Source organism: Pyrgilauda ruficollis, unplaced genomic scaffold (assembly GCF_017590135.1).
Source record: "Pyrgilauda ruficollis isolate IOZ18807 unplaced genomic scaffold, ASM1759013v1 scaffold31, whole genome shotgun sequence".
NCBI lineage: Eukaryota > Metazoa > Chordata > Aves > Passeriformes > Passeridae > Pyrgilauda > Pyrgilauda ruficollis.
Genome location: NW_024524489.1, coordinates 8,149,059 through 8,172,836, shown reverse-complemented (window position 1 = coordinate 8,172,836; position 23,778 = coordinate 8,149,059). Strand labels below are relative to the sequence as shown.

General features: G+C 45.2%; 1 protein-coding gene across 4 annotated transcripts in view; it reads right to left on the bottom strand.

Annotated features, from left to right (window-relative positions):
* STUM (stum, mechanosensory transduction mediator homolog) overlaps positions 1 to 23,466 on the bottom strand; it is a 47,539-nt gene extending 24,073 nt beyond the window's left edge. For all 4 annotated transcript variants that reach the window (XM_041473998.1, XM_041473997.1, XM_041474000.1 and 1 more), the window contains exons 1-2: positions 23,370 to 23,466; positions 22,773 to 22,881 (exon numbers count right to left, since the gene is read on the bottom strand). In XM_041473998.1, coding sequence (XP_041329932.1) covers positions 22,773 to 22,881; positions 23,370 to 23,450 — 190 coding nt within the window. In that variant the 5' untranslated portion in view covers positions 23,451 to 23,466. The remainder of the gene's footprint in view (positions 1 to 22,772; positions 22,882 to 23,369) is intronic.
* Positions 23,467 to 23,778: the final 312 nt, after the last annotated feature.

The following is a 23,778-nucleotide window of genomic DNA, read 5'->3' as shown; positions in this document are numbered from 1 at the left end:
GTACTGAACAAGGCAGCTGAAATGGCAGTATAATAAATTGCATCAGCCTCCAAAATCACCTCAAAGTACAAGCTATCTTTTAAGGACTAGAGGAATGTAAAATAAAACTGACATAAATGTTCGGAGATCTGCAGTGATAAGTGTGCAGGAGATAGCAAACTCATCATTTCATCTTTTTTTTCTTAATCCAGAAAACTCAGTGCACACATTTTATGAGCCAAAGTGTCTCAGGCAGGGACAAACAGGACATAAGAGAATTGCACTCTGTAGCTAAGTGGTGTGGTGCTGTACCCAGGAGTCTGGAATATGATTTGTGAGACCAGAACTCCATCCTGGATTTACAGCTGCTTGCTAAGTAATTCTGATGCTATAACTTGATTCTTATAATGCCAAAGTAACATTATTAAGGTGTTAATTTAGAGTCTGTCAGGAAATTTACTGTCTAGCCTGATGGGGCTATATCCTTGTTGTTCTGTTCTGTGCTGCCATTTGTCAAATAGTGACCAAGTCTTGCTTTTAAAGGACACTCTTCATAAAACCACTGCTCTTAGATGAAAGGTAAAGCACGTTACCTACTAAAGCCATTGCTATTTTGCTGATGTACATAACATCCAATATATTTAGGAGACGGTGCTTTACACTCTAAGTTTGGCTTTGGTACCTGCAGGTGATTCAGACACTTTACAAACAAAAATCTCATTTCACTGTCGTTTACTTGACTGAGAACACCAAGATGTTTTATCCTGTTCAGCAAAACCATTAGGGAGCATTTTCAACAATACAAGCAGCTTTTGCATCCCTTTTAACTGGAACTTCCCACGTTGCCATCCCTGACCAGCATGATGGCAATGATCATCGCCGAGTGAACGTGATGGGTTCTGCAGAAGAGGGAACATGATGGATTCTGCAGAAGAGCAGTGTGGGGTGAGGAGGACCAGGATCCACTCAGAGCAAAGTGCAGCATCACGGCCTCCTTGGTGAGGGTGCTGTAATTCTGGAGGTGAAGCACAAAGCCAAGAGTAGCTTCTGCACATAACCAGTCTTGCTCCTGTGGACAAGCTCTGGAGTCTACCAAGCCATTTTGGCTCCACATGCAGGCCAACAAAAGCAAATCTCTTCTGGCAGCATGGAAATGAGCTGTGCTACCTTGGGCCTGACATCACCCCAGCCCCGGCTCCATAAATAGTGCAAGCTGGAGTGACCCTTGACTTCACAGATTCTGTGGATATGAGCACCAGCCAAGACAAATGAATTCCAGCCCAGATAGAGCAGTTTTCTAAAAGGAAGATTTCTGATTAGGATGGAGAAAATGTGGATATTATGGAGGCTGGTGCATGTGTCAGCAGCAGCAGGTGTCCTGTGATGCTGTGGAGGAGGACCTGAGCAACCTGCTCTACTTTAACCCACTCAGAGGAAGGACTAAGTGACCCCCAGAAGCCTCTTCCATCCCAGCTTTTCCATGGTATTTCAGTAACTTCAACTACTCCACACAAAGCTTGGCTGATCTCCCTGGTTTTTTCCCCCAGAGCTGTGTCCTTCTGCCACCACATGTCTGACAGCCCTTGAACACAGGCCTCTTCACGATTTCTCAATTTATTTTTGAAAAGCTGCTCTGGTTCTAAAATGTCAAGTGCAATTACTCTCCTAGCAATCAGAAAACTTGCTTGTGAGTTGCTGATCACACCAAAACAGGTGAACTTCAAGTCTCTCCCCCGAGCTGTGCGTGCTCCTGTCACACAGCCCTGGCAGCCCTCTGAGGGGAGATGCAAATGCTGCTTTGTGCAGAAGTACTGTCCTTCTTCAGAAGAATTATTTACTTGGATAAAACCATCATTTCTGCAGGTCTAGTACTCTTCTGTCTGAGAAGCACAAGTACTGTCCTTCTTCAGAAGAATTATTTACTTGGATGAAATCATCATTTCTGCAGGGTCTAGTACTCTTCTGTCTGAGAGCAAAGCTAAAGGAAATGCCACAGCTTAGCTGAGCAGGTCACAAACACAGATGAGTGCTTGTGTTCAAATGCCAGGTTATCCACAAACAGTTAATGCTTCTTGGCCATCTGGATGTGTCCAGCAAGGCCTGCAGAGGCACAGCCCTGTAAATGTGCTTGTGAGGTTTTATATGTGGTCTTTTCATCTGAATTCCCTCTTCCTCCCATCACTTGGAGTTCTTGTGTTCCCAGTTGGGAGGAGATAGCACTTGATTTACACCTATTTGTGTCCAAGGACTGATTTTCCCTTTACCAAATACTTTCCAATACCTGCCAACTAGCTGCTGGTCAGCACTAGATAGAAATGAATGTGTATTTTTTTTTGTAGATGCCACAAAGAACTGAGCTCCCAACATCACAATAGAGCACATAATGATTTCGAGTAAAATACAAAAAGTAATACCTCTATCTACAATGACTCAAGGACCTCATTTTTTAGAGGCTAGAGGAGATTTATATGGAGTGAGGTATAGCAGGAAAAAGGGTTATACAGAGAAACTCAAAATTAACATGGTTTCATCCCACCTCTTTTTTTTTTTTTTAAATTCTGACCTGGAACAGGTTACAATGAGGTTGGGCACAATGGTAACATGGTTCAACACTCTTATGCAGGACTGCTGGAAGCACTTAGCTCACTGTCAAAAGGTGCAGCTGAGACTTTTAAATGTCTCTTCCAGGAGTCACACAGGGGGCAGCAGACCAACCACAACACCTGACACTGGCACTGCAATGCAAGACTTCTCAGTCTGAACAAAGGTGCTCTTTCTCTACTTCTGTACATCCTCCAGTTTGGCTAACTGGAATTCACTAGGGTCAATTTTCCATTGTGTTTTCTAAGCAAGGCTGATTTTTGGGGAGTACCAGTCCTGCTGAGGAAGGGAAATTCACATTTGCCACTTGTATGCCAGCCAGGGCCAGGCTTCAAGTGGTGAGCAGGGTTTGCACCCCACAGGACTCTCCCTGGGCTCTTTCTGCAGTTCTTGACTATCCCCAAAGCTATTCCTCCCCTATTTTCTTGGGACCTGGGTACTGTGTCTCTCAGGAGCCTGTGCCTCCCTGGAGCAGCTCAAAAAGCTTCACCACCTACCACTCACCAAGGACTGCCTTTTGCACCTTGCACGGCTCCTCCAGTTCAGGCCTCTGAACCAGAGGAATTTCCTTGGAAAGGAGTGGGCATAGAAGGAAAACACTTCTTTCAAGAAGGCCAGGCACAGCTGAGGGACCATCCATCTAACCTTTATTCATTCCTCCGTTGGTTTACTTTTCCTTCTGCCAAAAAGTACTTCTATATTGGACCCAGATTGATCCCTGACACAAATCCACTAACTGCCAGAGTTACACCAGGGATTAATTTGGCTCGCCAGGGCTAACCTGATCTTGGCAGCAATTCTGAAGTGCAAACTGCAGAAAGACAGGACTTTTAAATAATAGTCACAGGCCATGGCAAACAGCACATACCTGCTGCTCGGTGTGAGGTTGATAAATTCAAACATGGATAGCATGCATACATCCTTAAGCAGAATTAGAAATTGTAGGAGATGGATTCTATGTGCATACATGTTCTTTCCCAACTTTTTTAGCGAGTCTGTTGAGCTGTGTGAGGAGCAGGCTCTGCTCAGCAGATGCTGTTGCTCTCCTTGCTCCCAGCTGGGCAGGTCCAGCAGGACCTGGTGATCATGGCAGGTTCTTTGGGCTTGCCTTGTGCCCAGCAGATGTACAGCTGTGAGACTCATTATCCAGCTCCTGGGACTCTCCAGCTTTAATGGCAGCTGTGGTTTAAGCTCATTATCCCACCTGGATTCACTGTATCAGCATTCACACCACCACATGAACTCAGTTTGTGGGACTGCGCAGCTGAAGCTAAGGGCAGGTCTGCACTTTACCCCACTGTAGAAAAAGGTTTCTTGTAAGTCCCCTACCTCAGCAGAGTTGTGTCAGTCATGCAGCTTCACTTGTCACTCCAGCTCCCCTGACCAACTTCCTTCCTCCCTTGCTTTATCTTGGAAATGTTGCAACATTACCTAAATTTCCCTTCTCTCACAAAGGAGGTTTCTGTCCTCTCTGCTGAAACAGTTCTCACCCAGGTCTGCAAAGAGTGTGGAGGAGTGTTGGGACCTGTGCTACACGTTTCTGGTTCCTGCCCCAGGGCTCTCTGACATCGTGCATTCTGCCTCCCTCCTGCCTCCAGCCGTGTCCTCAGCATCCCTCACTCTTTGCTGCCATCCTTCTCTTCCTGTTCCACAGAGGCACTGACTCAGCCTCTGCAATTCCCTTCCCCACTCTCTGCTCCCTCCATATCATGCCCTCAGCTGCACACAAGCCTTTGTGTGCCATCTCCATTTCTTTGCCAGTGACTCGACTCCTGCATTTCTTTAGGACGCTTCTCCCATATCCTGCCCACTCCTCGTGGTCTCTCTGCTTGGAAATCCTCTCCTCTTAATGGAGATGGCAAAGTCAAACTCAATTTCTTTGCACGGTGAATGTTTCTTATTGATGACATCATCAAACACCTTTCCAACAATCTGGCTTGCAAGGAAATAGAAAAGGAGGATAATTATGTATTTAATTCCTCCTTCTCCTTTCCCCATGCAGTCATGTCACTCCAACTCCTATTTCCTCTCTATCATAAAATTAAATATTTTTTCCTTCCTTATAGTCACCTACTCTCCAGCCAGAGTTCCCTTTCACATGCCACATCAAATGCTTTCCCCTCTAAGACTTGGCTTTCAGAGCTGCTGAAAACCTGTTACTGTTTTCATTTACAGACATCCTGCAGCACAAATGCCCTGCCTTGAATTAGGGGTTTGTTCTAGATCCCATGTGACACGAGGTAACTTGCTGTAACAATTTATTTCTGTAGTTAACCAATGTCCCAGTCTGTATTAGGAATCTAGAAAGGCTGCATCAGTTAAACCATTGCTGTGTCGTTTTATTTTTATTTATAGGTCAGATGCTTTTCTTGCACATCTAGGTACCTGCAGTTCTGAGCACAAAAAAGACAGGCAGCACTACTTTCTCCTGCCCAAAATTCAGTCACAGTGCTCCTTCCCACATCCCTCCTCAAAGCATGGGCTCCTGTGTGCTCGGAAAGCACGGACCACTGATGTGCTGCTACACACCTCAATGTTCTCCTCCTACTTAGGGATTCCTTACTCCTCTCTGCTAATCCCTACAGGTGTCTGAAGTGTATTTCTACAGTCATTATAACTTCCTACACTTAAGCATTAAATTACCCCACGTTTCTAGCTAAAATAATTCATTTTTTCTTTTAATTTTAGTGATTAAAAGCAGAGCACTTTTTCTTCTCTTGCATTTTACAAAACGAGATTTCTAGTACAGTACTGTATAAAAGCAGCAATCTGACACATCAGAGCTATTCTGCCATCTTTTATTGTGCCTTGTCTGCAATGAAAAAAAAAAAAGCATGTATTTTTAGCTGTGCTACACAGAACAATCTGATAGCAGAGGCCCGCTATTGTCATTCAGAGGAGCATTTGTTTAACCAGATGCGCTCATGAAAAATTATCTTAAATTTTACAATTAATACTTTTCAGAGAAAAGTGTCTGTTCCATGAAAAATCCAAAGACACTGATGCACTAAGACCACATCACAGAGCAGCTGCATCTTACTCCTTTTCTTGGAGGTGGGTTGGAACAGCAGCACCACCACTCCGGGACATCAGTCATCCACAGCCAAGCACACCTCTCCATCTCAGACACAGGAAGGAATTAAGGCAGTGCAATGCTCTAAGCAGAAGGGTTTGCTGTAGGATCTCACATCCTTAATGATCCTTACACAGTGCACTACGAATGGAACCACTGTCCTGCAGCAGCTCCTTGCAGGGAAGTCTGTGACGAGCTGGTTCACAGGACAGCAGGGGAGAAGGGAAGCTGAAGTTCAAAATGCAAAGATTAAAACTCCTGAATGAGAAGTTGCTAAGGGTTATGCAGACCCCATTAGCTCTCACCCAGAAAATGCTCCTCATGTAGAAAAGGGACTTCAGAACACAGTAAAAGGACTGGCTGCTTGTGACTGGGCACAAGGATTGTGGTCATGGGTGGGCCTGGGGAGTAGGTGGAACAGACCAGCCTAAATGTGCCATTCATGAAGGGTCAAAAACCACAAGCTCAAGGAGCTCAAGGCTGCAGTGCTGCCCTGGAAGTTCCTCCTGTGCTCCCCTGCAAGAAACTAGAGGCAGCCCTGTGGCAGTCATATTTTCTGGAAAAATCCCCTTGCCCAGGATTCTTCTCCTGGGAAGCAGAGAAGCCTCAGAGAAAAAGGAAACAATTCTTATCTCATTTGCTTCTCCTGTGTTTTGCTGCTTTGGAATGTGGTTGGAGATTGTTTATCCAACAGGTGGTTGTTTCTTTGGTTTCACATTAATTGTTTTGACTCAATGGCCAATCAGGGTCAAGCTGTGCCGAGGCTCTGGCAAGAGTCACGAGTTTTCATTATTATCTTCTTAGCCTTCTGTAAGTATCCTTTCTGTATTCTTTAGTATAGCTTAGTATAGCATTATTTTATATAATACAGTATCATAATAAATTAGCCTTCTAAGAACATGGAGTCAGATTAATCATTTCCTTCCTTCATCTGGGAACCCCGCAAATACAAGACAGCCCCAAGAATTTTTAGAAATCTTTGCATTGACCTTTGCAATTTGCTCTGTACTCCTCTCAACTGTGGCATCTGACAGAAAGCACAACCAGATTCAGGGTGGGAAGAGGACTGGATGGAGTGAAAATTGTGATTAATTCCCCTTGGTACTCTTTGAACTAATACTGATCAAAATACACACAGAAGAAAGATGAAGAAAAAGAACAGTACAGGGGTGCAAGTACCACCCGTGGGGTAGGAAATTCCCTGAATCTTAGCCTACCTTGAGGAAGAAAGGAGCACCTGGAGAAGGTGCAGGTGCATTTGCTGACGTTGTCTGGCTGCACAAAGCAGAACCTGTGTGGTGCTCTGGGGAAGTTCAGCCTCATCGTTCCCAGACAAGTGACAAATCATATTATTGTATTTGCGGGGTTCCCAGACAAAGGAAGGAATGATGAATCTCATTCCATGTTCTCAGAAGGCTAAGTTATTATTTTATGATACTATATTATATTAAAGAATACTACATTAAACTATACTAAATAATACGGAAAGAATACTTAAGAAGGCTAAAAAGTTACTAATGAAACTCATTACTCTCTCCAGAGTTCTGACACAGCTTGGCCCTGGTTGGCCAATGAGTCTAAACAATTCACATGAAACCAAAGAAACAACCACCTGTGGGTAAACAATCTCCAACCACATTCCAAAGGAGCAAAGCACAGGAGAAGCAAATCAGATAATTATTGTTTTCCTTTTTCTCTGAGGCTTCTCAGCTTCCCAAGAGAAGAATCCTGGGCAAGGGGATTTTTCTGAAAATATAACTGACATCATACCAGGCAGGCACAGTGTGCACCATCCATGGGATCCATGGGAAAACATCCCATTTCTGGATCTGGCATTAAGGCAATACAAGTCTATCAGAAAAGTGCTTTTTATTTTCCTGTTAGTGAAAATTAACAGCTGAGCCAAACTGTTCAGCAGGGAGAGAACACAAACATAATTCTTACCCTTCTCAAACGTCTGGCCCTAAACTATTTATAATCCTTCAGAAATGTTTTTTAACATATGCGAGTAACTGCATCTATTTTTCTACTTATTCTGCTTTAAACATACTGTTTCTTCTCTCATAATGTCCATACTGACCAAGAGCAGCACTTCATCTAGTTCCCTTTATTTTAGCATCTCATAAGTACTAATGATACCCCAGTGTGTGTCTGGGTAATTACACGTGGCAATGTTCTCTTCCTTCTGTTGAAGAATGATAGAAGGAAGGCAGAGAAACTAGAGCATGGACCTTTGAAAACACTTTGGCACAAAATTCCTACTGAAACCAAGGAATTCCAGGCTAAATCATGCCTCAGGCCCTAGTGAAAGAGCCATCAGGTTGCTCAGTCAAAATCTGGCTTTCCTAGTTAAACCTTGCTGCCCTCCATGGGTTTTGGCTATAATGAAATATATAGATTAGGATTACAAGTATGGACCAGAAAACGTTACAGGATGTTAAGGAACGTTCATCTGAAGTGTCTTTCTCATGCTGTGATATTTCTTCCTGCTTTAGCAATGCTAATGACATCTTATGAGGATCTTTATGACTTGAGGAGAGCAGAACTGATCCAATGGTGTCCTATCAAGTGCTTATGCTGTGCAGCTATATTAGAACTTCATAGGCTGAAGAGGAGCAGTGGCCAGGCAATTAATCTCTTCTTAGTACAGGCAATAAACCTGTTTCAGAGTCAACAGATGGGAACACTTATCTGTGTCACAGCAGGTTCAGTGCAAAGTCTTTCCAGAGGTGTCCTAAACTTAAACTTGGCTTTAACCGTGGCTTTGCACTGAGTTTTTGGTAGATGGTTTTCTCCGCTTTTTCTTGATGTGAGGTGCTGTCATCTCCAGCCAAGACCAAGGGACAAACACTGTTTGTAGAATTGCCACAATCAAGTCTCTAATGGATATGTCAGTGTCCCAGGAGTCAGAAGAGTGAGAAGGGAAACCTTTCTACATCAGCCATCACACCCAGGGGTTATGGCCAGGCACCATCCTGGCTGGCTGGGGTGAAGTGAGGAGAGGCAGCAGCCAGTTCTCAAGAGTCCCCTGGGATCACCTGTCAGCCCCACTGGTAAACTGAGCAGCTCTCATCAATGCTACTGCCACAGAGCCTGCAAGGGCCTCTCTCATGTTTTCTATTCCTTAAATAATGCATGAAGGAAAGAAGCATTGTGAACACCCAGCACATCCCTCAAGGAGGGGATCTAAACGACACCATGAGCAGTGTTGAGAGAGCACGGGCTCAAGGTGTTCCAGGGCCAGCAAAGCCCTCAGGATTTGCAGGCTGGGCTAAGGAGGGATGCTATGGAGAGCAGGACAGAAACTGGTGACGTGCTGTGGTGAGCTGCCCATGGCTGGCTGCCACACACCCACCCAGCCACTCTCTCACTCCCCTTCCCTTCCAAAAGGCAGAGGGGAAAATAAGACTAAAAAAGTTTGTAGGTCGAGATAAAGAACAGCAGGATCACTTACCAATTATTGTCAAAGGTGAAACAGACTGGACTTGGGGAAAACCAATTTATTGCCAATTAAAATAAGTTTGGAGAGTGAGAAACAAAACATGACCCTTGCCCTTTAATTTTCTCTTCACTGTCAGGTGGAGTTCTTCTTCACCTTTCACTTCACTCTTTCATTCCTGATTCCTCTTCCTCTGCCCCACTCTGAGCAGCGCAGGATGGAAGGGGGAGTGACAGAGGATTTGTGGTCAGTTCATAAAGTTCCCCTCTGCCACTCCTTCCTCTTGATGATTTTCCCCTGTTCTGCTTCAGCCAATTGTTCCAGGTTTTTTTGAGAAATCTGCCCCAGCATGAGCTCTCCACAAGCTGCAGCTCCTGCCAGGAGTACCTGTTCCAGCATGGGTTCCCCATGCACATCTCTCTGGGATGTTCTCACAGATGTGTCCCTCTCCCTCTCAATATCCCACACTTTGGGGAAGAGCTACCAAAGAGCTGCACTCACAATGATGGAAATTAGAGAAGTTATAGGGTTTTGTGTTGAGCACTCATAAGAAAGAGAGGAGGTCTGAGTTTCAAAAATGCACAGATTCCACGAGACACAGCAGATGTGTATGCATTAGGAGACAGCACGGAGGTCAGAACTTGTTCAGTTCTTGTAAGGACGAGATGAGATCCAGAAAGATGTGTGGGCAATGCCTGAAGTGTTTTGAATCTATTGAAGCAAATGCCTGATTTTGCAAACCAGATAATGGTAGCTTTCATCTGACCTAACTTCTGATATCTGCAAGGGAGCTGTCTTGATCTGAGCCACTTACCCTTTGGAGGCAAAAAAAAAAAATATATATATATATAAAAAAAGAGATGGAGGCCCCCAGAGGGTGTGATTCACTTAACCCAGTTTAAAGAGATGAGTCACATGCTGATAGTGCCTAATTCCTCCTCTCACCTTATAAAGGGAACCAACTCAGGTGCACAGGTTTCATGAACCCCATCCAATCTGCCCAATAAATACCTTTGCCATTAACCTATTTTGATTAAATGATACTAATAAAAATTCTCCTGCTTTGGGGTATCAGCCAGCTAATCAGCTCCTTTAGGAGGAGCTCTTCCTACAGCCCAGTAGGACTTTACCCTGTGTTTTACAGATCTTCCTCTGAAACTTCTGGTACTGACAGAGCGAGGCACAACAGAGCCAGGACTTTGTTCTGCAGGACTCCAGTGCCCTCAGTGCAGAAAACAGCCCTGTTACTATGGCTACAGGAGGATGGCAGAACCTAAACTGTGCTTTATGGTAATACTAATGCACCTATTTTTAAATAATATTTTTACTGCTCATCCCTGTTGATAAAGACAAGTAAAGAGGAGTTCTTTGTTCTGATCATTACAGTTTATCAAAATGACCTTGTTGTTGCCTGAAGGATTTGCAATGTTGATGAAATGCTCCTGCAACAGCAGGAAGACATCTAAATTTGATGTTTCTAGCTCTTTTCATTTTGCTTTTCTTCTGGAGGGTATCTTTTTCCAACATGACAATGTTTGCAGGGCTCAGATGAGCCCTGTTGCTAAGAAACAAGTCCCAACTGTGCCTTTAAAACTCTGTCTTTAAACATACAACTCAAGAAAATGTTTTTCTTTTCATTACACTGTATTGTGTGTTTTTATGAGGACTTCTTTTAACTTGGATCTGACTCTTGAGGTTACATTCCTATCACAGTCTTCTGGGAGAGGACCTTTTCTTTTTCCATTGTCTGTACAGTGCCATGGTCACCTACATAGTTGCATAAATCAATTATTTTAAAATAGTATTATTTAAAGTATCACAGTAAGGCCCCATTTTGTGCACAACTGTGGTGCAAACAAGAAGGAATACAGAGCCCACTTACTGCAAATACTGGTTAAGACTAAACTACAAAGCACAATATAAATCAGTGATCTTGCAGGAGCACTTGTGCTCAGCTGTGCTTGCCTGGCTTTGGGTTTTGGTGTGGGTTTTCTTTTTTGCCATATACTAACTAAAACATGCTGGAGCCCCTCATGTGTGTGCAAGAGAGTCTGTGGCTCTCACATAAAGCATAAAGCAGAAAATAGAAACACGTGAGGGAGTAACCAGCACATCCAAACTAAACACTGCTTTGTCCACCCTACCTATTGACTGTGCTTTCATTAAAGCATGGCACAGACAGCACCCCTCTTCTCAATGAACACAAAGTCCAAGAGTGATGGAAATAGTTCATTAGTAACAGTTTTCCTGGAAGAGATTAACGGAACTAAAGTGTGGCTGCATTATTTGAGGTGCTGGATTGCAAGAAGTCCGTGTAGATTCTCTCAGCAGTTTTGCCACTGACTTCCTGGACAATCTGGATATTTCCCCTGAATTCACCACTCAGATTACAGATAGTCTTAAGTGTATGAAATACACTCTTCCTTCATATAATAACATTCCCTTCTGGATCATTACAGGGCTTGAGTGTAGTCTGCACCTCACAGTGCTGCTGAAATAATGCTGCTGGGTGTCTGTGGCACTTGGGGATGTTGTTTAGGGCTGGCTGTGAGGGGTTAATGATTGGACTTGATGATCTTAGAGGTCTTTTTCAGCCTAAATGATGCTATGATTTTATGACAACTGCTTGACTAGCTGCTTGGCACTTTTCACACCAGTAAGTAGTGAACTTCTCAGGAAAGATTTAAATCACAGTCACTGGAGTAAGCTATCATGTCGTTTAGGTATCATTCCTTTTACAATATGTACTGAAGAACATCTACTAGTGTGTGATGAATTGTCATAAATATTTAAAACAAACCCACATTTGTAAGGGAGAATGCAGATTAAGTTTTATGATGCAGCACAAACCAGATTTTTAGCTTTGGCTGCTGGCTAATTTGGGAAATACAATTCTTAGTGAGTGTCCAGCTTGATACTGCAACTTGGGAAGAGTCTTCCCTGGCTGAAAGGGCAAAGAGCTCAGCTCTGCAGTGCTTCTTTACAGTAAATAATTCACTCATGGGGCCAGCTCATGTTGCTAGAGCCAAAGAGGTGAGCAGAGGTGAGACAAAATAGTTCTAGAGGCTCAACAACCACATTGCTCTGTAAGTTGTGGGCTCAGTTCTGACAAAGGAGTTGAGCTTGCAGTGGGAACATGTTGTACCTGTTCTGCACTGGTTCATGTGATGGGCTGGTGTCCCAAACAGTGTGACCTGGAATCTACAGAGCAACTGGGAAGGGGACACCCTCTCTGTGCAGTTCTGCCTTGGCACCAAATGAATAAATTAATAAAAAGAACATCTGGGGGACTGAAAGCACTGACATGAGACCAGAACACAGACACACGTGTATTGTAGCAAAAATACCATGTTTAGTTAACACACAGAACAAAAATCTTTTGTTCTTTGTGTCAGTACAACTATGGGTGGACTATTACCATTTAATCACCACAGCCTCAGAAGAAGAAGGGCTCCCTGTGTAATTGCTGAGCAAGAGTGGTTCCCAGGAACATTATGCTTGGTCTAAAATCCATTCCCACCTCCACCACAGGCTTCTTCTGAGTGTCAGCTGCACACAGCACAAGGAGACAGATCCTACTTTTAACTGCCCTGCCTTGAATTCGCCATCCAAAGTAGAAATGCTGAGGCTTAGCTCTGGCAGCAATGAGCGTCGTGTTATTTGGGTTGGGATGGGCTGGTTATTTATTTGGGTAAGGATGGGCTGGTGCCACGGACTGGCTGAGCCCAGAGTGCCCCCATCCTGCTCTCCACACCCATGGCTTGGTTCCAGCTCTGCCCTGTGTGCGTGCAGCTGCATCCACAGCTCTGCAGTGGGGTGGATGCTCTGCGGAATGCGCCGTGGAAGGGGTCGGCTCTCCCGGCACCCACGTCCAGCTGGCCAAGAAAACAAGAACCAGGTTGGGTCACCTGAGGGAATCAGCTCCAAAGTGGAGTCACGAGACTCCACTTCCACATTATTTCTGTGTGGGGGACTGAGTGAAATAAGTACTCAGATGCAAGTCAATGTATAAAATTACATGCTGACTTGTAAAAGAGAAAACAAGAGATGTTTTTTACACTCTCAACTGACAATGAGTGTAGTCCCTGTGCTCTTTTCTCTCTTTTACACAACACAAGAAACCATCCCGCCAAGCTTTCTGCAGCCACAATGAAATTTCAGTAGGAGGGGAAAAAAAAAATCCCGTGATGCTGAGTCTAAAATACTGTTTTTAAAAAAGTTTCAATCTTGTTCTGTAAAAAACTTGCTAAACCTTCCCTGGCATTGATCAGTTTGTTGGATGCAGAGCCAAAGCTGAAAGACATGCAGCAAAAAAAGCATTATCAGATTTGCACTACAGACAGGAAGATTTGGCAATGCTTTCACAATTAAACAGATCAAGAGACGTAATTTAATGGCCTAATCCAGAGAATCCACACTCATCAAATTGTTCAACTGCACTGGGAAAAGCGTTCCAAGTCTTTCAGTGGATTACTGAGTAACTCATCTGGTGCAAATGAGTTTTGAAAGGGGTCTGATTTGTGGCAATAATTTCAAAAAGACAGGAGGAGAGTATGGGGAAATCATGCTGATCCCTCAGCCAGGGAGGGATTTTCCTCTGGCTACACCTGACAAATGTCTCAAATGATGACCATTCCTTTCTCACCATCCCAAATCCTTTGTGAACCCCTTGCACTAAGACAGCAATTCCAAAGTGTGTTGCAGGGCAATGAGAGTTGTGTGTCCTTACAGCTGCTTTGTGTGTGTAGATCCAAAAAGGCCCAGCTGTACTTTTAGCCAGAATTTAGTCTTCACATTCTTGGAACCAATTTTCAGTGGAAACTTGAAGTTTCCTCACTCCAAAACAGCGTTCACAAGAAGATATGAAAAAAAAAAAATCTAATTTATAGGGAATATAAATACATATAACTTGATCCTTGATATTTTAACTTGAGATATATATATATACTTGATATTTTTTAATAACTTGATATGTTTTCTTACTATAATGAACTTGTCCTGACCACTCTCAGTGAGAGCTCTGACTCTGTGGGCCTCTCTGCATTGTAATTTCTGTGGTGCCAAGTTGCCATCTCCTTTCCCCACACAGCACAGCAAACACACTGTTGGACAGTCACATCCAAAATATCATGTTTATGGAAATCAAATTGTCATGGCAACAGGAGAGGTCTTGCAAGTATTTTAAAAATAGCAGATTAACAAAACCAATTTATGAAGTCTAAGATCCATTCTTTCATGGATGCTCTTAAACAGATACAACAATTGGGTTTCTGCCTACAGGAGTTTCCTTTAATGCCATGATCTCACTTCACCATAGTGGCTTACATAATAGATATGCATGAAAATAAATACATATTTTTAACTTAAACCAGCAAAATTATTTTCAGTGGACAGTGTCATACTAATGTGATCATTTATCTTATTTCAGGTAAAATATTTTCACAAAAACATCCTGATTCATACTTTGAGAAGTTACTGAACTTTTTAACATAGTGAACTTGTGGCTCATTAAAATCTATTTTTTAGTCTACAATAAATCTCAGTTCTTCAAAGGTTTATTAACACTAACACTTAGTAAAAATGCACACTTTTTTAAAGGAGCATTCTTATTTGGTCCAACTGAATTTTTTTCCCCAACACAATCACAAGATTAATTTTACCATTTAGCCCTTTCGCATTCTTTACAAACTTGTTTAACTAAAACAAAATGATTATCCACAATCTCAAAGCATTTAAGTTCTGTGTGGATATTCACCAATGCTTGTGGCCAGCTGAGAGTTCAGCCCAGACAAACAGCCTGGTGAGAGGCTGGACAATGATCTGCCACATTTAAATTCACATTCCTAAAGATGCCCTTGGTCCCCTGCACAATTCCTTGTATAAGCATTATACATGTATTATAAGCATTATTTCTGAAGCTGGAAATGTAGTACAGGATGAACCCCTGCAGAGAATGTGATTATGTTTCCAAGAGTTCCTCTATTGATGGTATTCACCATTTCCTCTAACAAGATTTGACCATGATCCACTCCAGGCATGTCCTTTGGGCATGTTTATACTGGGATTTTTAATTTGAGTTTGTGTATTGCCCATCAGTTTTCATCAACTACCTCATTTATATTTAAGGTATTTCATGATGCTGTGCTCGAAGACATGGATGTCCATGGTTTTGTCTAATAGGGCAGAACTGTAAATTAGTTAGTAATGTGTCCTCTTTTTAAAATTTAAAAGCTCAGTATAATATTGCCATTTCCCAGTGCTGAAAAATCATGACTCAGATTCTCCAAAACTGAGAATTGAAAAAAAAAAGGCAATTCATTCTTTCTTCCCACAATCTCTCTCTCTTTTTTTTTTTTTTCTTTTGAGATAGGATCATTATCTTCAAATCCTGCTCCACAGCCATAAGAGTTACATTTTTTTTTCTTTTCCTGAAAGCAAAGATTCTCATCTAATCAAGAGCCTCAGGGGATTAGGTTCTAAGGAAACACCAAATATTGTGTGAGTTGGGGTTGCAGTGCTAGGCCTTTTGAGGAGCTGTCAAGTAGTTAGAGAGAAATTGTTTGGTCTGTAACTCCTTTGGAATGGAAACACTGAGTTTGAACTGCATTTATTACAAGGTCTGCATTGCTGAAGGAAAGAGGGTTGAGAGCAGCTTCTAAGTGGTAAGATGGAGAGAGAACAAACTGTGCAAATGAGTTTTTTTAAATCAAATATTTGAGTTCTGCCCATTTGTTTTTTTCCATGACTCTACACAGAATGAAACCTAAGTTTATAATATCAGAAATCAACAAATGAAATATAACTAGATAGAATGGCATGTGATTTTTTTTTCTCAAGTTCTTACAGTATTTTCACTTTGGGCTTCACTAGATAACATAAATGCTCAAAAACCCTGGGAAGGGGAAGAGGGATTAGCTTCTTCCCTTAATGAAAAAATCTCCTTATCTTCAGCAGAACCAGGAAAACTCAGGTTTCACCTTCCTGCAGTCTCTAAACAAGGTCAATGACACAAACTTTTCTTTCTCATGTCAGGCTGGGCCCTAAGCCTGTCAGTGTTTAAAATCCATTTGGACAATGGCCTTAACAATATTCCTATTAATGTTAACATTACTGTTACTATTAACGTTAATGTCAATGTTAATATTGGTCAGCCCTGACCTGGGCAGGCAGCTGGACAAGACAATAATTGCAGGTCCCTTCCAGATGAAATAATCTATTCTGTTTTGTCTTTGACCAGCATCTTTGCACAACCAAGTTTGTGCTCATCCCCTGTGGTGCTGCCTCTGTGTCCCTGTAAAGCTGCAAAGCTCTGCAGTGAAGACGAGTCCTGAGACAGGAGAAGGGAATGTCATATGTCAGACTGACTTTATCTTATTACAAACCTTAGGACAATTTTAGAATCCCTTTACCATCCAATCACTTGTTTCTCCACAAAATTCAAAACTGTGCACAGGTTCTAAAATTCTCCTTTGTGCCAGACACTGCCAGCTGCAGGTATATTTGTGTTCAGGGTCCTGCACGCCGTTTCATGGGTAAAAAAAGAGCCTGAGGAGAAAATTCAAAACTGTGCACAGGTTCTAAAATTCTCCTTTGTGCCAGACACTACCAGCTGTAGGTGTATTTGTGTTTCATGGGTAAAAAAGAGCCTGAGGAACCTGGTTTCTGCTTCCTGCTCCTCTCTTTGTGATCCTGAACAGTTCAGAAGCTCTCAAAGTTCTTTTCATGGTGGAGAGACTAAATGGCAGTGAGCTGCTGCAGGCAATGGTGCTTTGTCAGGCTTTGTAGATCTCTCCAACACCCACTGTTTCAGAGCAGGAGAAAATTCACTTCCTTCCTGCTATCCAGACTAGGAAAAATTCACCTATCAAAAGCACTCTCCTCATCCAAGTTACTTTAATCTTCAAATCCTTTCACTCATCTTCTCCCTTGCTGCAAGAAGTTTCACTTCTTTTGCCTTCTCACTGAATCTATGCACATGTACTTTTCTCCTTCTGGACTTGATTCTGTTTCCTCCACGTCACACCCTTTGTCTGGAACAGCCTTGAACCCACCTTAAAATTCAGCTGCTTTGCTTGGCCATTTAGCAGCTCTTCTCTGCTCCCACCTTCACTCTTAATCTTCAAGTACATCTGTCCAAACTGCATTAAATGACAAACAAGATTACAAGATGCTGAGCAAACCCTGTCTCCTTATGTGTTCATTAAGAAATTAATATCTCCACAGAGCTGCTTCAACAACAGCAGGGAACAAAAACCACTGAACAAAAACGTCCCTGGCCATTTCTTTTGTCTTCTGTTTTGGTGGAAACAGAAGGCACGAGGGAGGCAGAGAAACTTGTTTGCATTTTAGCTGGTCTGGCACGGACAGCAATTCCAAGGCTGCAGCCCTGGGTTAGTGACAGCCAAATGAAACAAAAAGTCATTTTAAATGCAAGTGCAGCTCAACAGCTGACTTCTACCAACTGTAGCAAGGGAAGAGCAAAAACTAACCAAAGGACAGATATAACCATTTTATTACTATTAGCATTTTAAAAAATTTTAAAACCAAGTGATTGGCGTTTTTCACATTCACAAACACAAATTCACACAAACACTCGAGAAAACCTTTGTTTTCCACAAATGAGCTTGTAAATCACACAGATTCTTTGGTTTGTATGTTTAAAATAAAATTAAAAAAAAATTTAAAGGATCATAAATACCAAAGGGCTTTTGAGATTTTATATGTCTGAAAACCCAAATTTCTTTATTATACTGTTTGCTCTACCGTAGATAAGAAAATGTGGTTTTTCCTTGAAATCCCTTCTTTCAATAGTGAAGGCAATGGATGTTTGCTTGAGGCATCTATTTACCATTCCAACCACAAAAATAAAGTGAGTATGGGTAACGTTATGTAGATCTCATCCCATCAAGTTTCTCGAGTGTTGTGTTCTGCACTTCTGTTCAGCTCTTTGGAGAGCTCATTCTGCTCAGGAGAGCCTCGGTTTCTAATGAGAAGATGCTTGGCTGCTATGAACCCAGTGGCAAAGCCACATTCCCAGAGCTGAAGGTGCAGTGCTTGAACTCTGTCAAGAGCGAACAGACAGATGGCAGAAGACTCGTGATACGGAGCCGACACACCCGGGAACAGGAGAGCTGCACTGTGGAGCCCTGGAAGCAAAAAGCTGAGTGGGCTGGGAATCACCCCTTCTTTCTGTAGCTGCTGTGAGAGGCTGGCACTCCTGAACTCCTCCACGGGCTACTTGGTGGCACATGGGTGGCTGCTCTCCCATCTTGCACCGACATCATTTTATGCTCCGTATTTCAATTACTCCCTGCATAAAAATAGTATTCACGTATCACGCAGGCTGGGATCCAAAAGTCCACCCCCTTCCTGACAGGAGGGATTAATCTTGGAGAATACCTCAGACTTTCAGATAATTTCCCTCACTTCTCACATTTCCCTCAAGTTCCCCCCCTTCGTTTACCCCCCTCCCACACACGTGATGTCGGGAGAAGGAAGAGCAGAGAGGAAGGAGGGCAAGATTCCCATGGATCAGCTCCGGGAATGAGAAGGAGCCAGATCTCCTCCCACGCTGACTGGCACACGGCAGCAGCTCCAGGAGAACACAGTCTGCCAGCTAAAGGGCACGGCCAGCCCTTCTCCCGTTTGCCATCTGCGGCGCGGACAGGCGGCAGGGGCACAGCGCCCAATCCCGTGGGAATGGCAGCGCTGGGCACCCTCCAGCCATGCTGACAGCTGCATCTCCCACTCTGCAGAGCTCATCACTGCACGGTTTGGCCCCGGTGCCTCGGAGCCTGCTGCAGAAACCCAAAGCCAGAGCAGAGGTTGCAATGCCTGTGGCAGAGCTGGAGCGTTGGTAGCCAAGGCACGATGGCTTTTGCCACAGCACCCGCTGACTCCTCTGCCTCTTCTTCCTGCCCACTCTTTTTAGGAGCCTGAGCCTGGGACACCTTCACTGCAGCTCAGCCCTACAGCCCTGTTAGGCACAGAAGAGAAAGAGTGCACTGGGCCATGGGAAACTGATCCAGAACATTCCCTGCGGCATTCACATCCTCTGAAAAAATCCCTTCGCCCAGGGTTTTTCTCCTGGGAAGCTGAAAAGCAGCGAGAGAGGCCTCAGAGAAAAGGGAAACAATTCTTATCTCATTTGCTTCTCCTGTGTTGTGCTCATGTGTGGGATGTGTTTGGAGATTGTTTACCCACAGGTGATTGTTTCACTGGATTCTGCTGTGAGTTGTTTTGACTCTTTGGCCAATTGAGGCCAAGCTGTGCTGAGACTCTGGAAAGAGTCACGAGTTTCATTATTATCTTTTTAGCATTGAGTAAGTATCTTTTCTGTATTCTTTAGTATAGTATAGTATTCTTTAATATAATATAGTATCATAAAGTAATAATTAGCCTTCTGAGAACACGGAGTCAGATGCATCATCCCTGCCTTCGCCGGGGCTTCCCTGCAAATACAATAGGAAACTGATCCAGAACATTTCCATCACAGTGACTGGAAGGAATGTGTGATTTCAAGGCTATTCGGCACGATGGATTACAAGTAGATGGGCTAATCAAGATTTTTTACACTGTATTTGGTCTGAATTTTAAGTTTTGGCAAGAGAAAAGTCCGTATCCCCTATGTATGAAAAAATTCCTGTGAACTACATCTTTTGTAGCATGTGTGGAATGAGTAGTTAAAACGCAGTTTACAATGCACCTTAAAACCTGCAGTTCTGGGTTGTTACATAAAACTCTGAAAATTAACCAAGTGAAGATAATAAACTGACTGTAAACAAAGAGAAAGTGTTACTTCTACTGTCCAAATAGAGTACTACTGCTGAACATAAATAGCACAAAGGGAAAATAAACCAGATATTTAAAATTTTCAGATGTCACCCTCAAAGGTGACTTCCAGAACAGAGAAATGACAATTTAACTAAAAAGAAGAGGCTTTCAGATGGTGAGAGCCTGCCCAAGGATTTGGAAGCCTGCATCAGAGTGCAATTTCTATTTGGATATCACTGCTCTGAGGCACGGGGCACTAATGAGAACCTCAAATGCACCAGTCTCCAAGCAGTGGAAATCTTGATTAATTCAATGTTGCCCATTTTCTTGCCTACTCCGGTGGTCTCTGACCCTTCTTTGCTATTGCAGAGTCTACACTCAAATGAAAACTACATGCAGAACAGATGAGGGATGAATTTAGGGACTGAGAAATAGAGGACTTCCATTAACACCTAAACACAGTCACACTCTCCAGCTAAGCAGGCAGAAATACACAGCGAGCCTGTGAAACATCACTTCAACATGTTATAAATCTGGACCACAAGAACTGATGGGAATTTTGCCATTTACTTTGCAGGGAACAGGCTCACATCCTTGATGTGACTGCTTCACACCACTGCAAATCTTATCTGTTTTACAAGCATTGCTCAGCTCTTTTAGATGGCTGAAGCACAACAATGACAGAAAATCTCTTTTTACCTTGAACATTCCTGCCAGTAGATTCGTGATCCTCCTGTTTCCCCTCCTGTGTGGGCTATGTGATACATGACAGGATGTGGCTGAGATTGTAAATAGCTGTATTCTAGTCAGGTGTGTCATCTCAGAGTAAGTTTTCTCTCAAAATGCACGTGATATTAGCAGCTTCATTAACAGAACGGTTCATTTATGTACAAACTAAATGCCACGCTTTGCATACTGAGCTTGGGATGCATCTCCAAATCACTGCATTTTGCCAGGCTGTGGGGATGCCACAGGGAAGGATTCCTTTTCATCTGTAGTTTGTTTGGTTTGCTACTTCTGCAGCAGGGCACCAGGAGAAGCAGCGGCACAGCCGGCCAGACCGTACCGCTGAAATCTCTGCATCAAAGGGCAAACAAATTAAAAAAAACCAAATAGAATTGAAAATAAAATTAAAAACCATTTCGTGCTGGTCCAGCCTGCCACAACCAACACAGCTGCATAGTCCAGATTCAACTCCCAGGCTTTCAACCAGCATGGAGCGTGAGCCCCGAACACTCACCTTCAGGAAGGGAGGGCAATCTGTCCTTCCTCCCCAGGCACCTTCTGTTCTGAGGGAAGGCACAACACTGGCTACCCCCAGCAGCACCCAGAGGAGAACTCCAGCACAGAACCACACTTCAAGCCACTTTCAACATAAGGATGTCTCATGGGGAACTGTCCTTCTGGGATGAAGGCAGAACAAGGAGGGTTTTCTAGTGTGCTTTGTGAAGTGTCAGATAATTTGGATAAGGAAAAAGAGGTGGTAAGTCAGGCTTTTTTTTCTGTATGTTCACACTGAAGATGTGGTGTCTTCAATGCCCACAGAAAACAACACTTGCTTTGAAAGCTCTGGTTTTGAACTTCTCTCTCTAAAGTGGGAAACTAAGCCCCAGGAAACCTAAAGCCCCGTGAGAGAACTTAGCTCCAGAGATTGTCCTTGATTCATCACCCGAGGTTCTTCAGGTGGCTGCACACAAGAGCTGTGCAAACAACACCCAAGCACAGTGCATTGCACCTGGAAGCTCTCACACACACCAGTCCTTCCACAGGAAAACTCAGAGGTATTGCAAAAGGGGCAAGTTTTCCTCTGGAACACATCCCCAGGTTCAGAGCAAGCACGCTGGAGTAGCAATGGCTCCTACGTGTTGCACACACTATCCCACCCACACATGCATAGTACTTTAATCAGAACTTTAAGTATTTCAGACTTGTTAAAGAATTAAGCCACCTGAAGCACATGAAGCAATTAAAGGCAGGCAGTAGCTCTTTGAAAGTAGGGCTAGGGGGAGGATACTCCCCATATCACAAGGAAGGCTTTTGTGGTGGCCACAGCAGCAGAAACAGCAGCCAGAAATGGACTATGAGAGACTTGAGGTATGGGTTAATGAGTCATGGATTATTTTGTTTGGGTTTGGTTTTTTTATTAATGTGGTTATTTCACTTTCAGCTCAAATGTTTGTATTTAGCCTTGTATTCCAGGGGCTTTTGTAGTGTTCAAACTCTAAGCTCCTCTTGCAGTAAGCAATTCCTAATTCGAGTGGAAGAAATGGAAATATAAAAAGGATGCATCAACATCTTAGGGACCTGAGCACACTAGAGACGTCACGCTGAGAAACTGAATCCCCAGTTTCTCTGGACAATGGCTCTAACATTTTCCAGGGGTCTCCTTAGAAAACCCGGCACGGTGGGCTCTGAAAGCTCGTCTCTAGCTAGCGAGCGATGTGGTCACCGTGAGTTTGATCCTCTGACCGCAATCACAGTTGCCGAGAGTCCGAAGAGCGGAATCCCTTCCGCACCGCCCGGCGAGAACGGCGGGCTCGGAGTGCGGGATGTGCCTGCTGTGTCCCGGGGACCGCCCGTGCCCGCCGAGCGGGGCCAGCCGGCCGCCCCGGCCCCGCTGCCCGCCGAGGGGAGCGCGACCCTCGCCCGCTCCGCTGGGTGCGATCCCTGCGGACCCCGCAGGGCGCTGCCCCGACCCCCGACGCGAAACTTGGCGTAGGGGCTCCTGCCTCCCTCCATCCCTCCGTTCCTCCATCCCTCCGTTCCTCCATTCCTCCCCGCGGGGCCGTCGGGGAAAGGGAAAGTTGCGGCCGCGGCGGGTCCGGCAGCCCGAGCGGCCCCGGCAGGTGCGGAGAGGGACCCCGAGCCCCGGCCGCCTTCCCTCGCTCCCTCCCGCAGCATCCTTACCCAGCCCCGGCACGAAGGTGTTGAGGAAGAGGCAGATGACGGCCACGGGGAAGGGCATGTAGGGGATGGCGGCGCGCAGGGGGCCCTTCTTCTCCCGGACCTGCACCACCACGCCGCTGGACGGGGCCGAGCCGCCCCGGCTGGGCTCGGAGCGCGACCCTCGCCCGCTCCGCTGGGTGCGATCCCTGCGGACCCCGCAGGGCGCTGCCCCGACCCCCGACGCGAAACTTGGCGCAGGAGCTCCTGCCTCCCTCCATCCCTCCGTTCCTCCATCCCTCCGTTCCTCCATCCCTCCCCGCGGGGCCGTCGGGGAAAGGGAAAGTTGCGGCCACGGCGGGTCCGGCAGCCCGAGCGGCCCCGGCGGGGCGAAGCAGCCGCCCTCCGCCCGCCCCTCGCGCCGCTGGAGCCCGCCCGCATCCCGGCGCAGGTGCGGAGAGGGACCCCGAGCCCCGGCCGCCTTCCCTCGCTCCCTCCCGCAGCATCCTTACCCAGCCCCGGCACGAAGGTGTTGAGGAAGAGGCAGATGACGGCCACGGGGAAGGGCATGTAGGGGATGGCGGCGCGCAGGGGGCCCTTCTTCTCCCGGACCTGCACCACCACGCCGCTGGACGGGGCCGAGCCGCCCCGGCTGGGCTCGGCGGCCGCCGCGCTCTCGCCGTCTTTGGGCGAGGGCTCCATGGCCGGCGCGGCCGTGTCCCGCAGCGCTTCCCTGCATCCCGGCTTATCCCGAGCCCCTCGGCAGCCGTGTGCTGCTGGAGCATTTCCCTGCATCCCAGTTCATCCCGAGCCCCCGGAGCGCTTCCCTGCATCCCGGTTTATCCCGAGCCCCTCGGCAGCTGCGCCGCTGCCCGGAGCGCTTCCCTGGGTCCCGGTTTATCCTGAGCCCCTCAGCAGCCGCTGCCCGGAGTTCTTCCCTGCATCCCGGTTTATCCCGAGCCCATCGGCAGCCACGCCGCTGCCCGGAGCGCTTCCCGGTTTATCCCGCTCGCATCCCGGTTTATCCCGA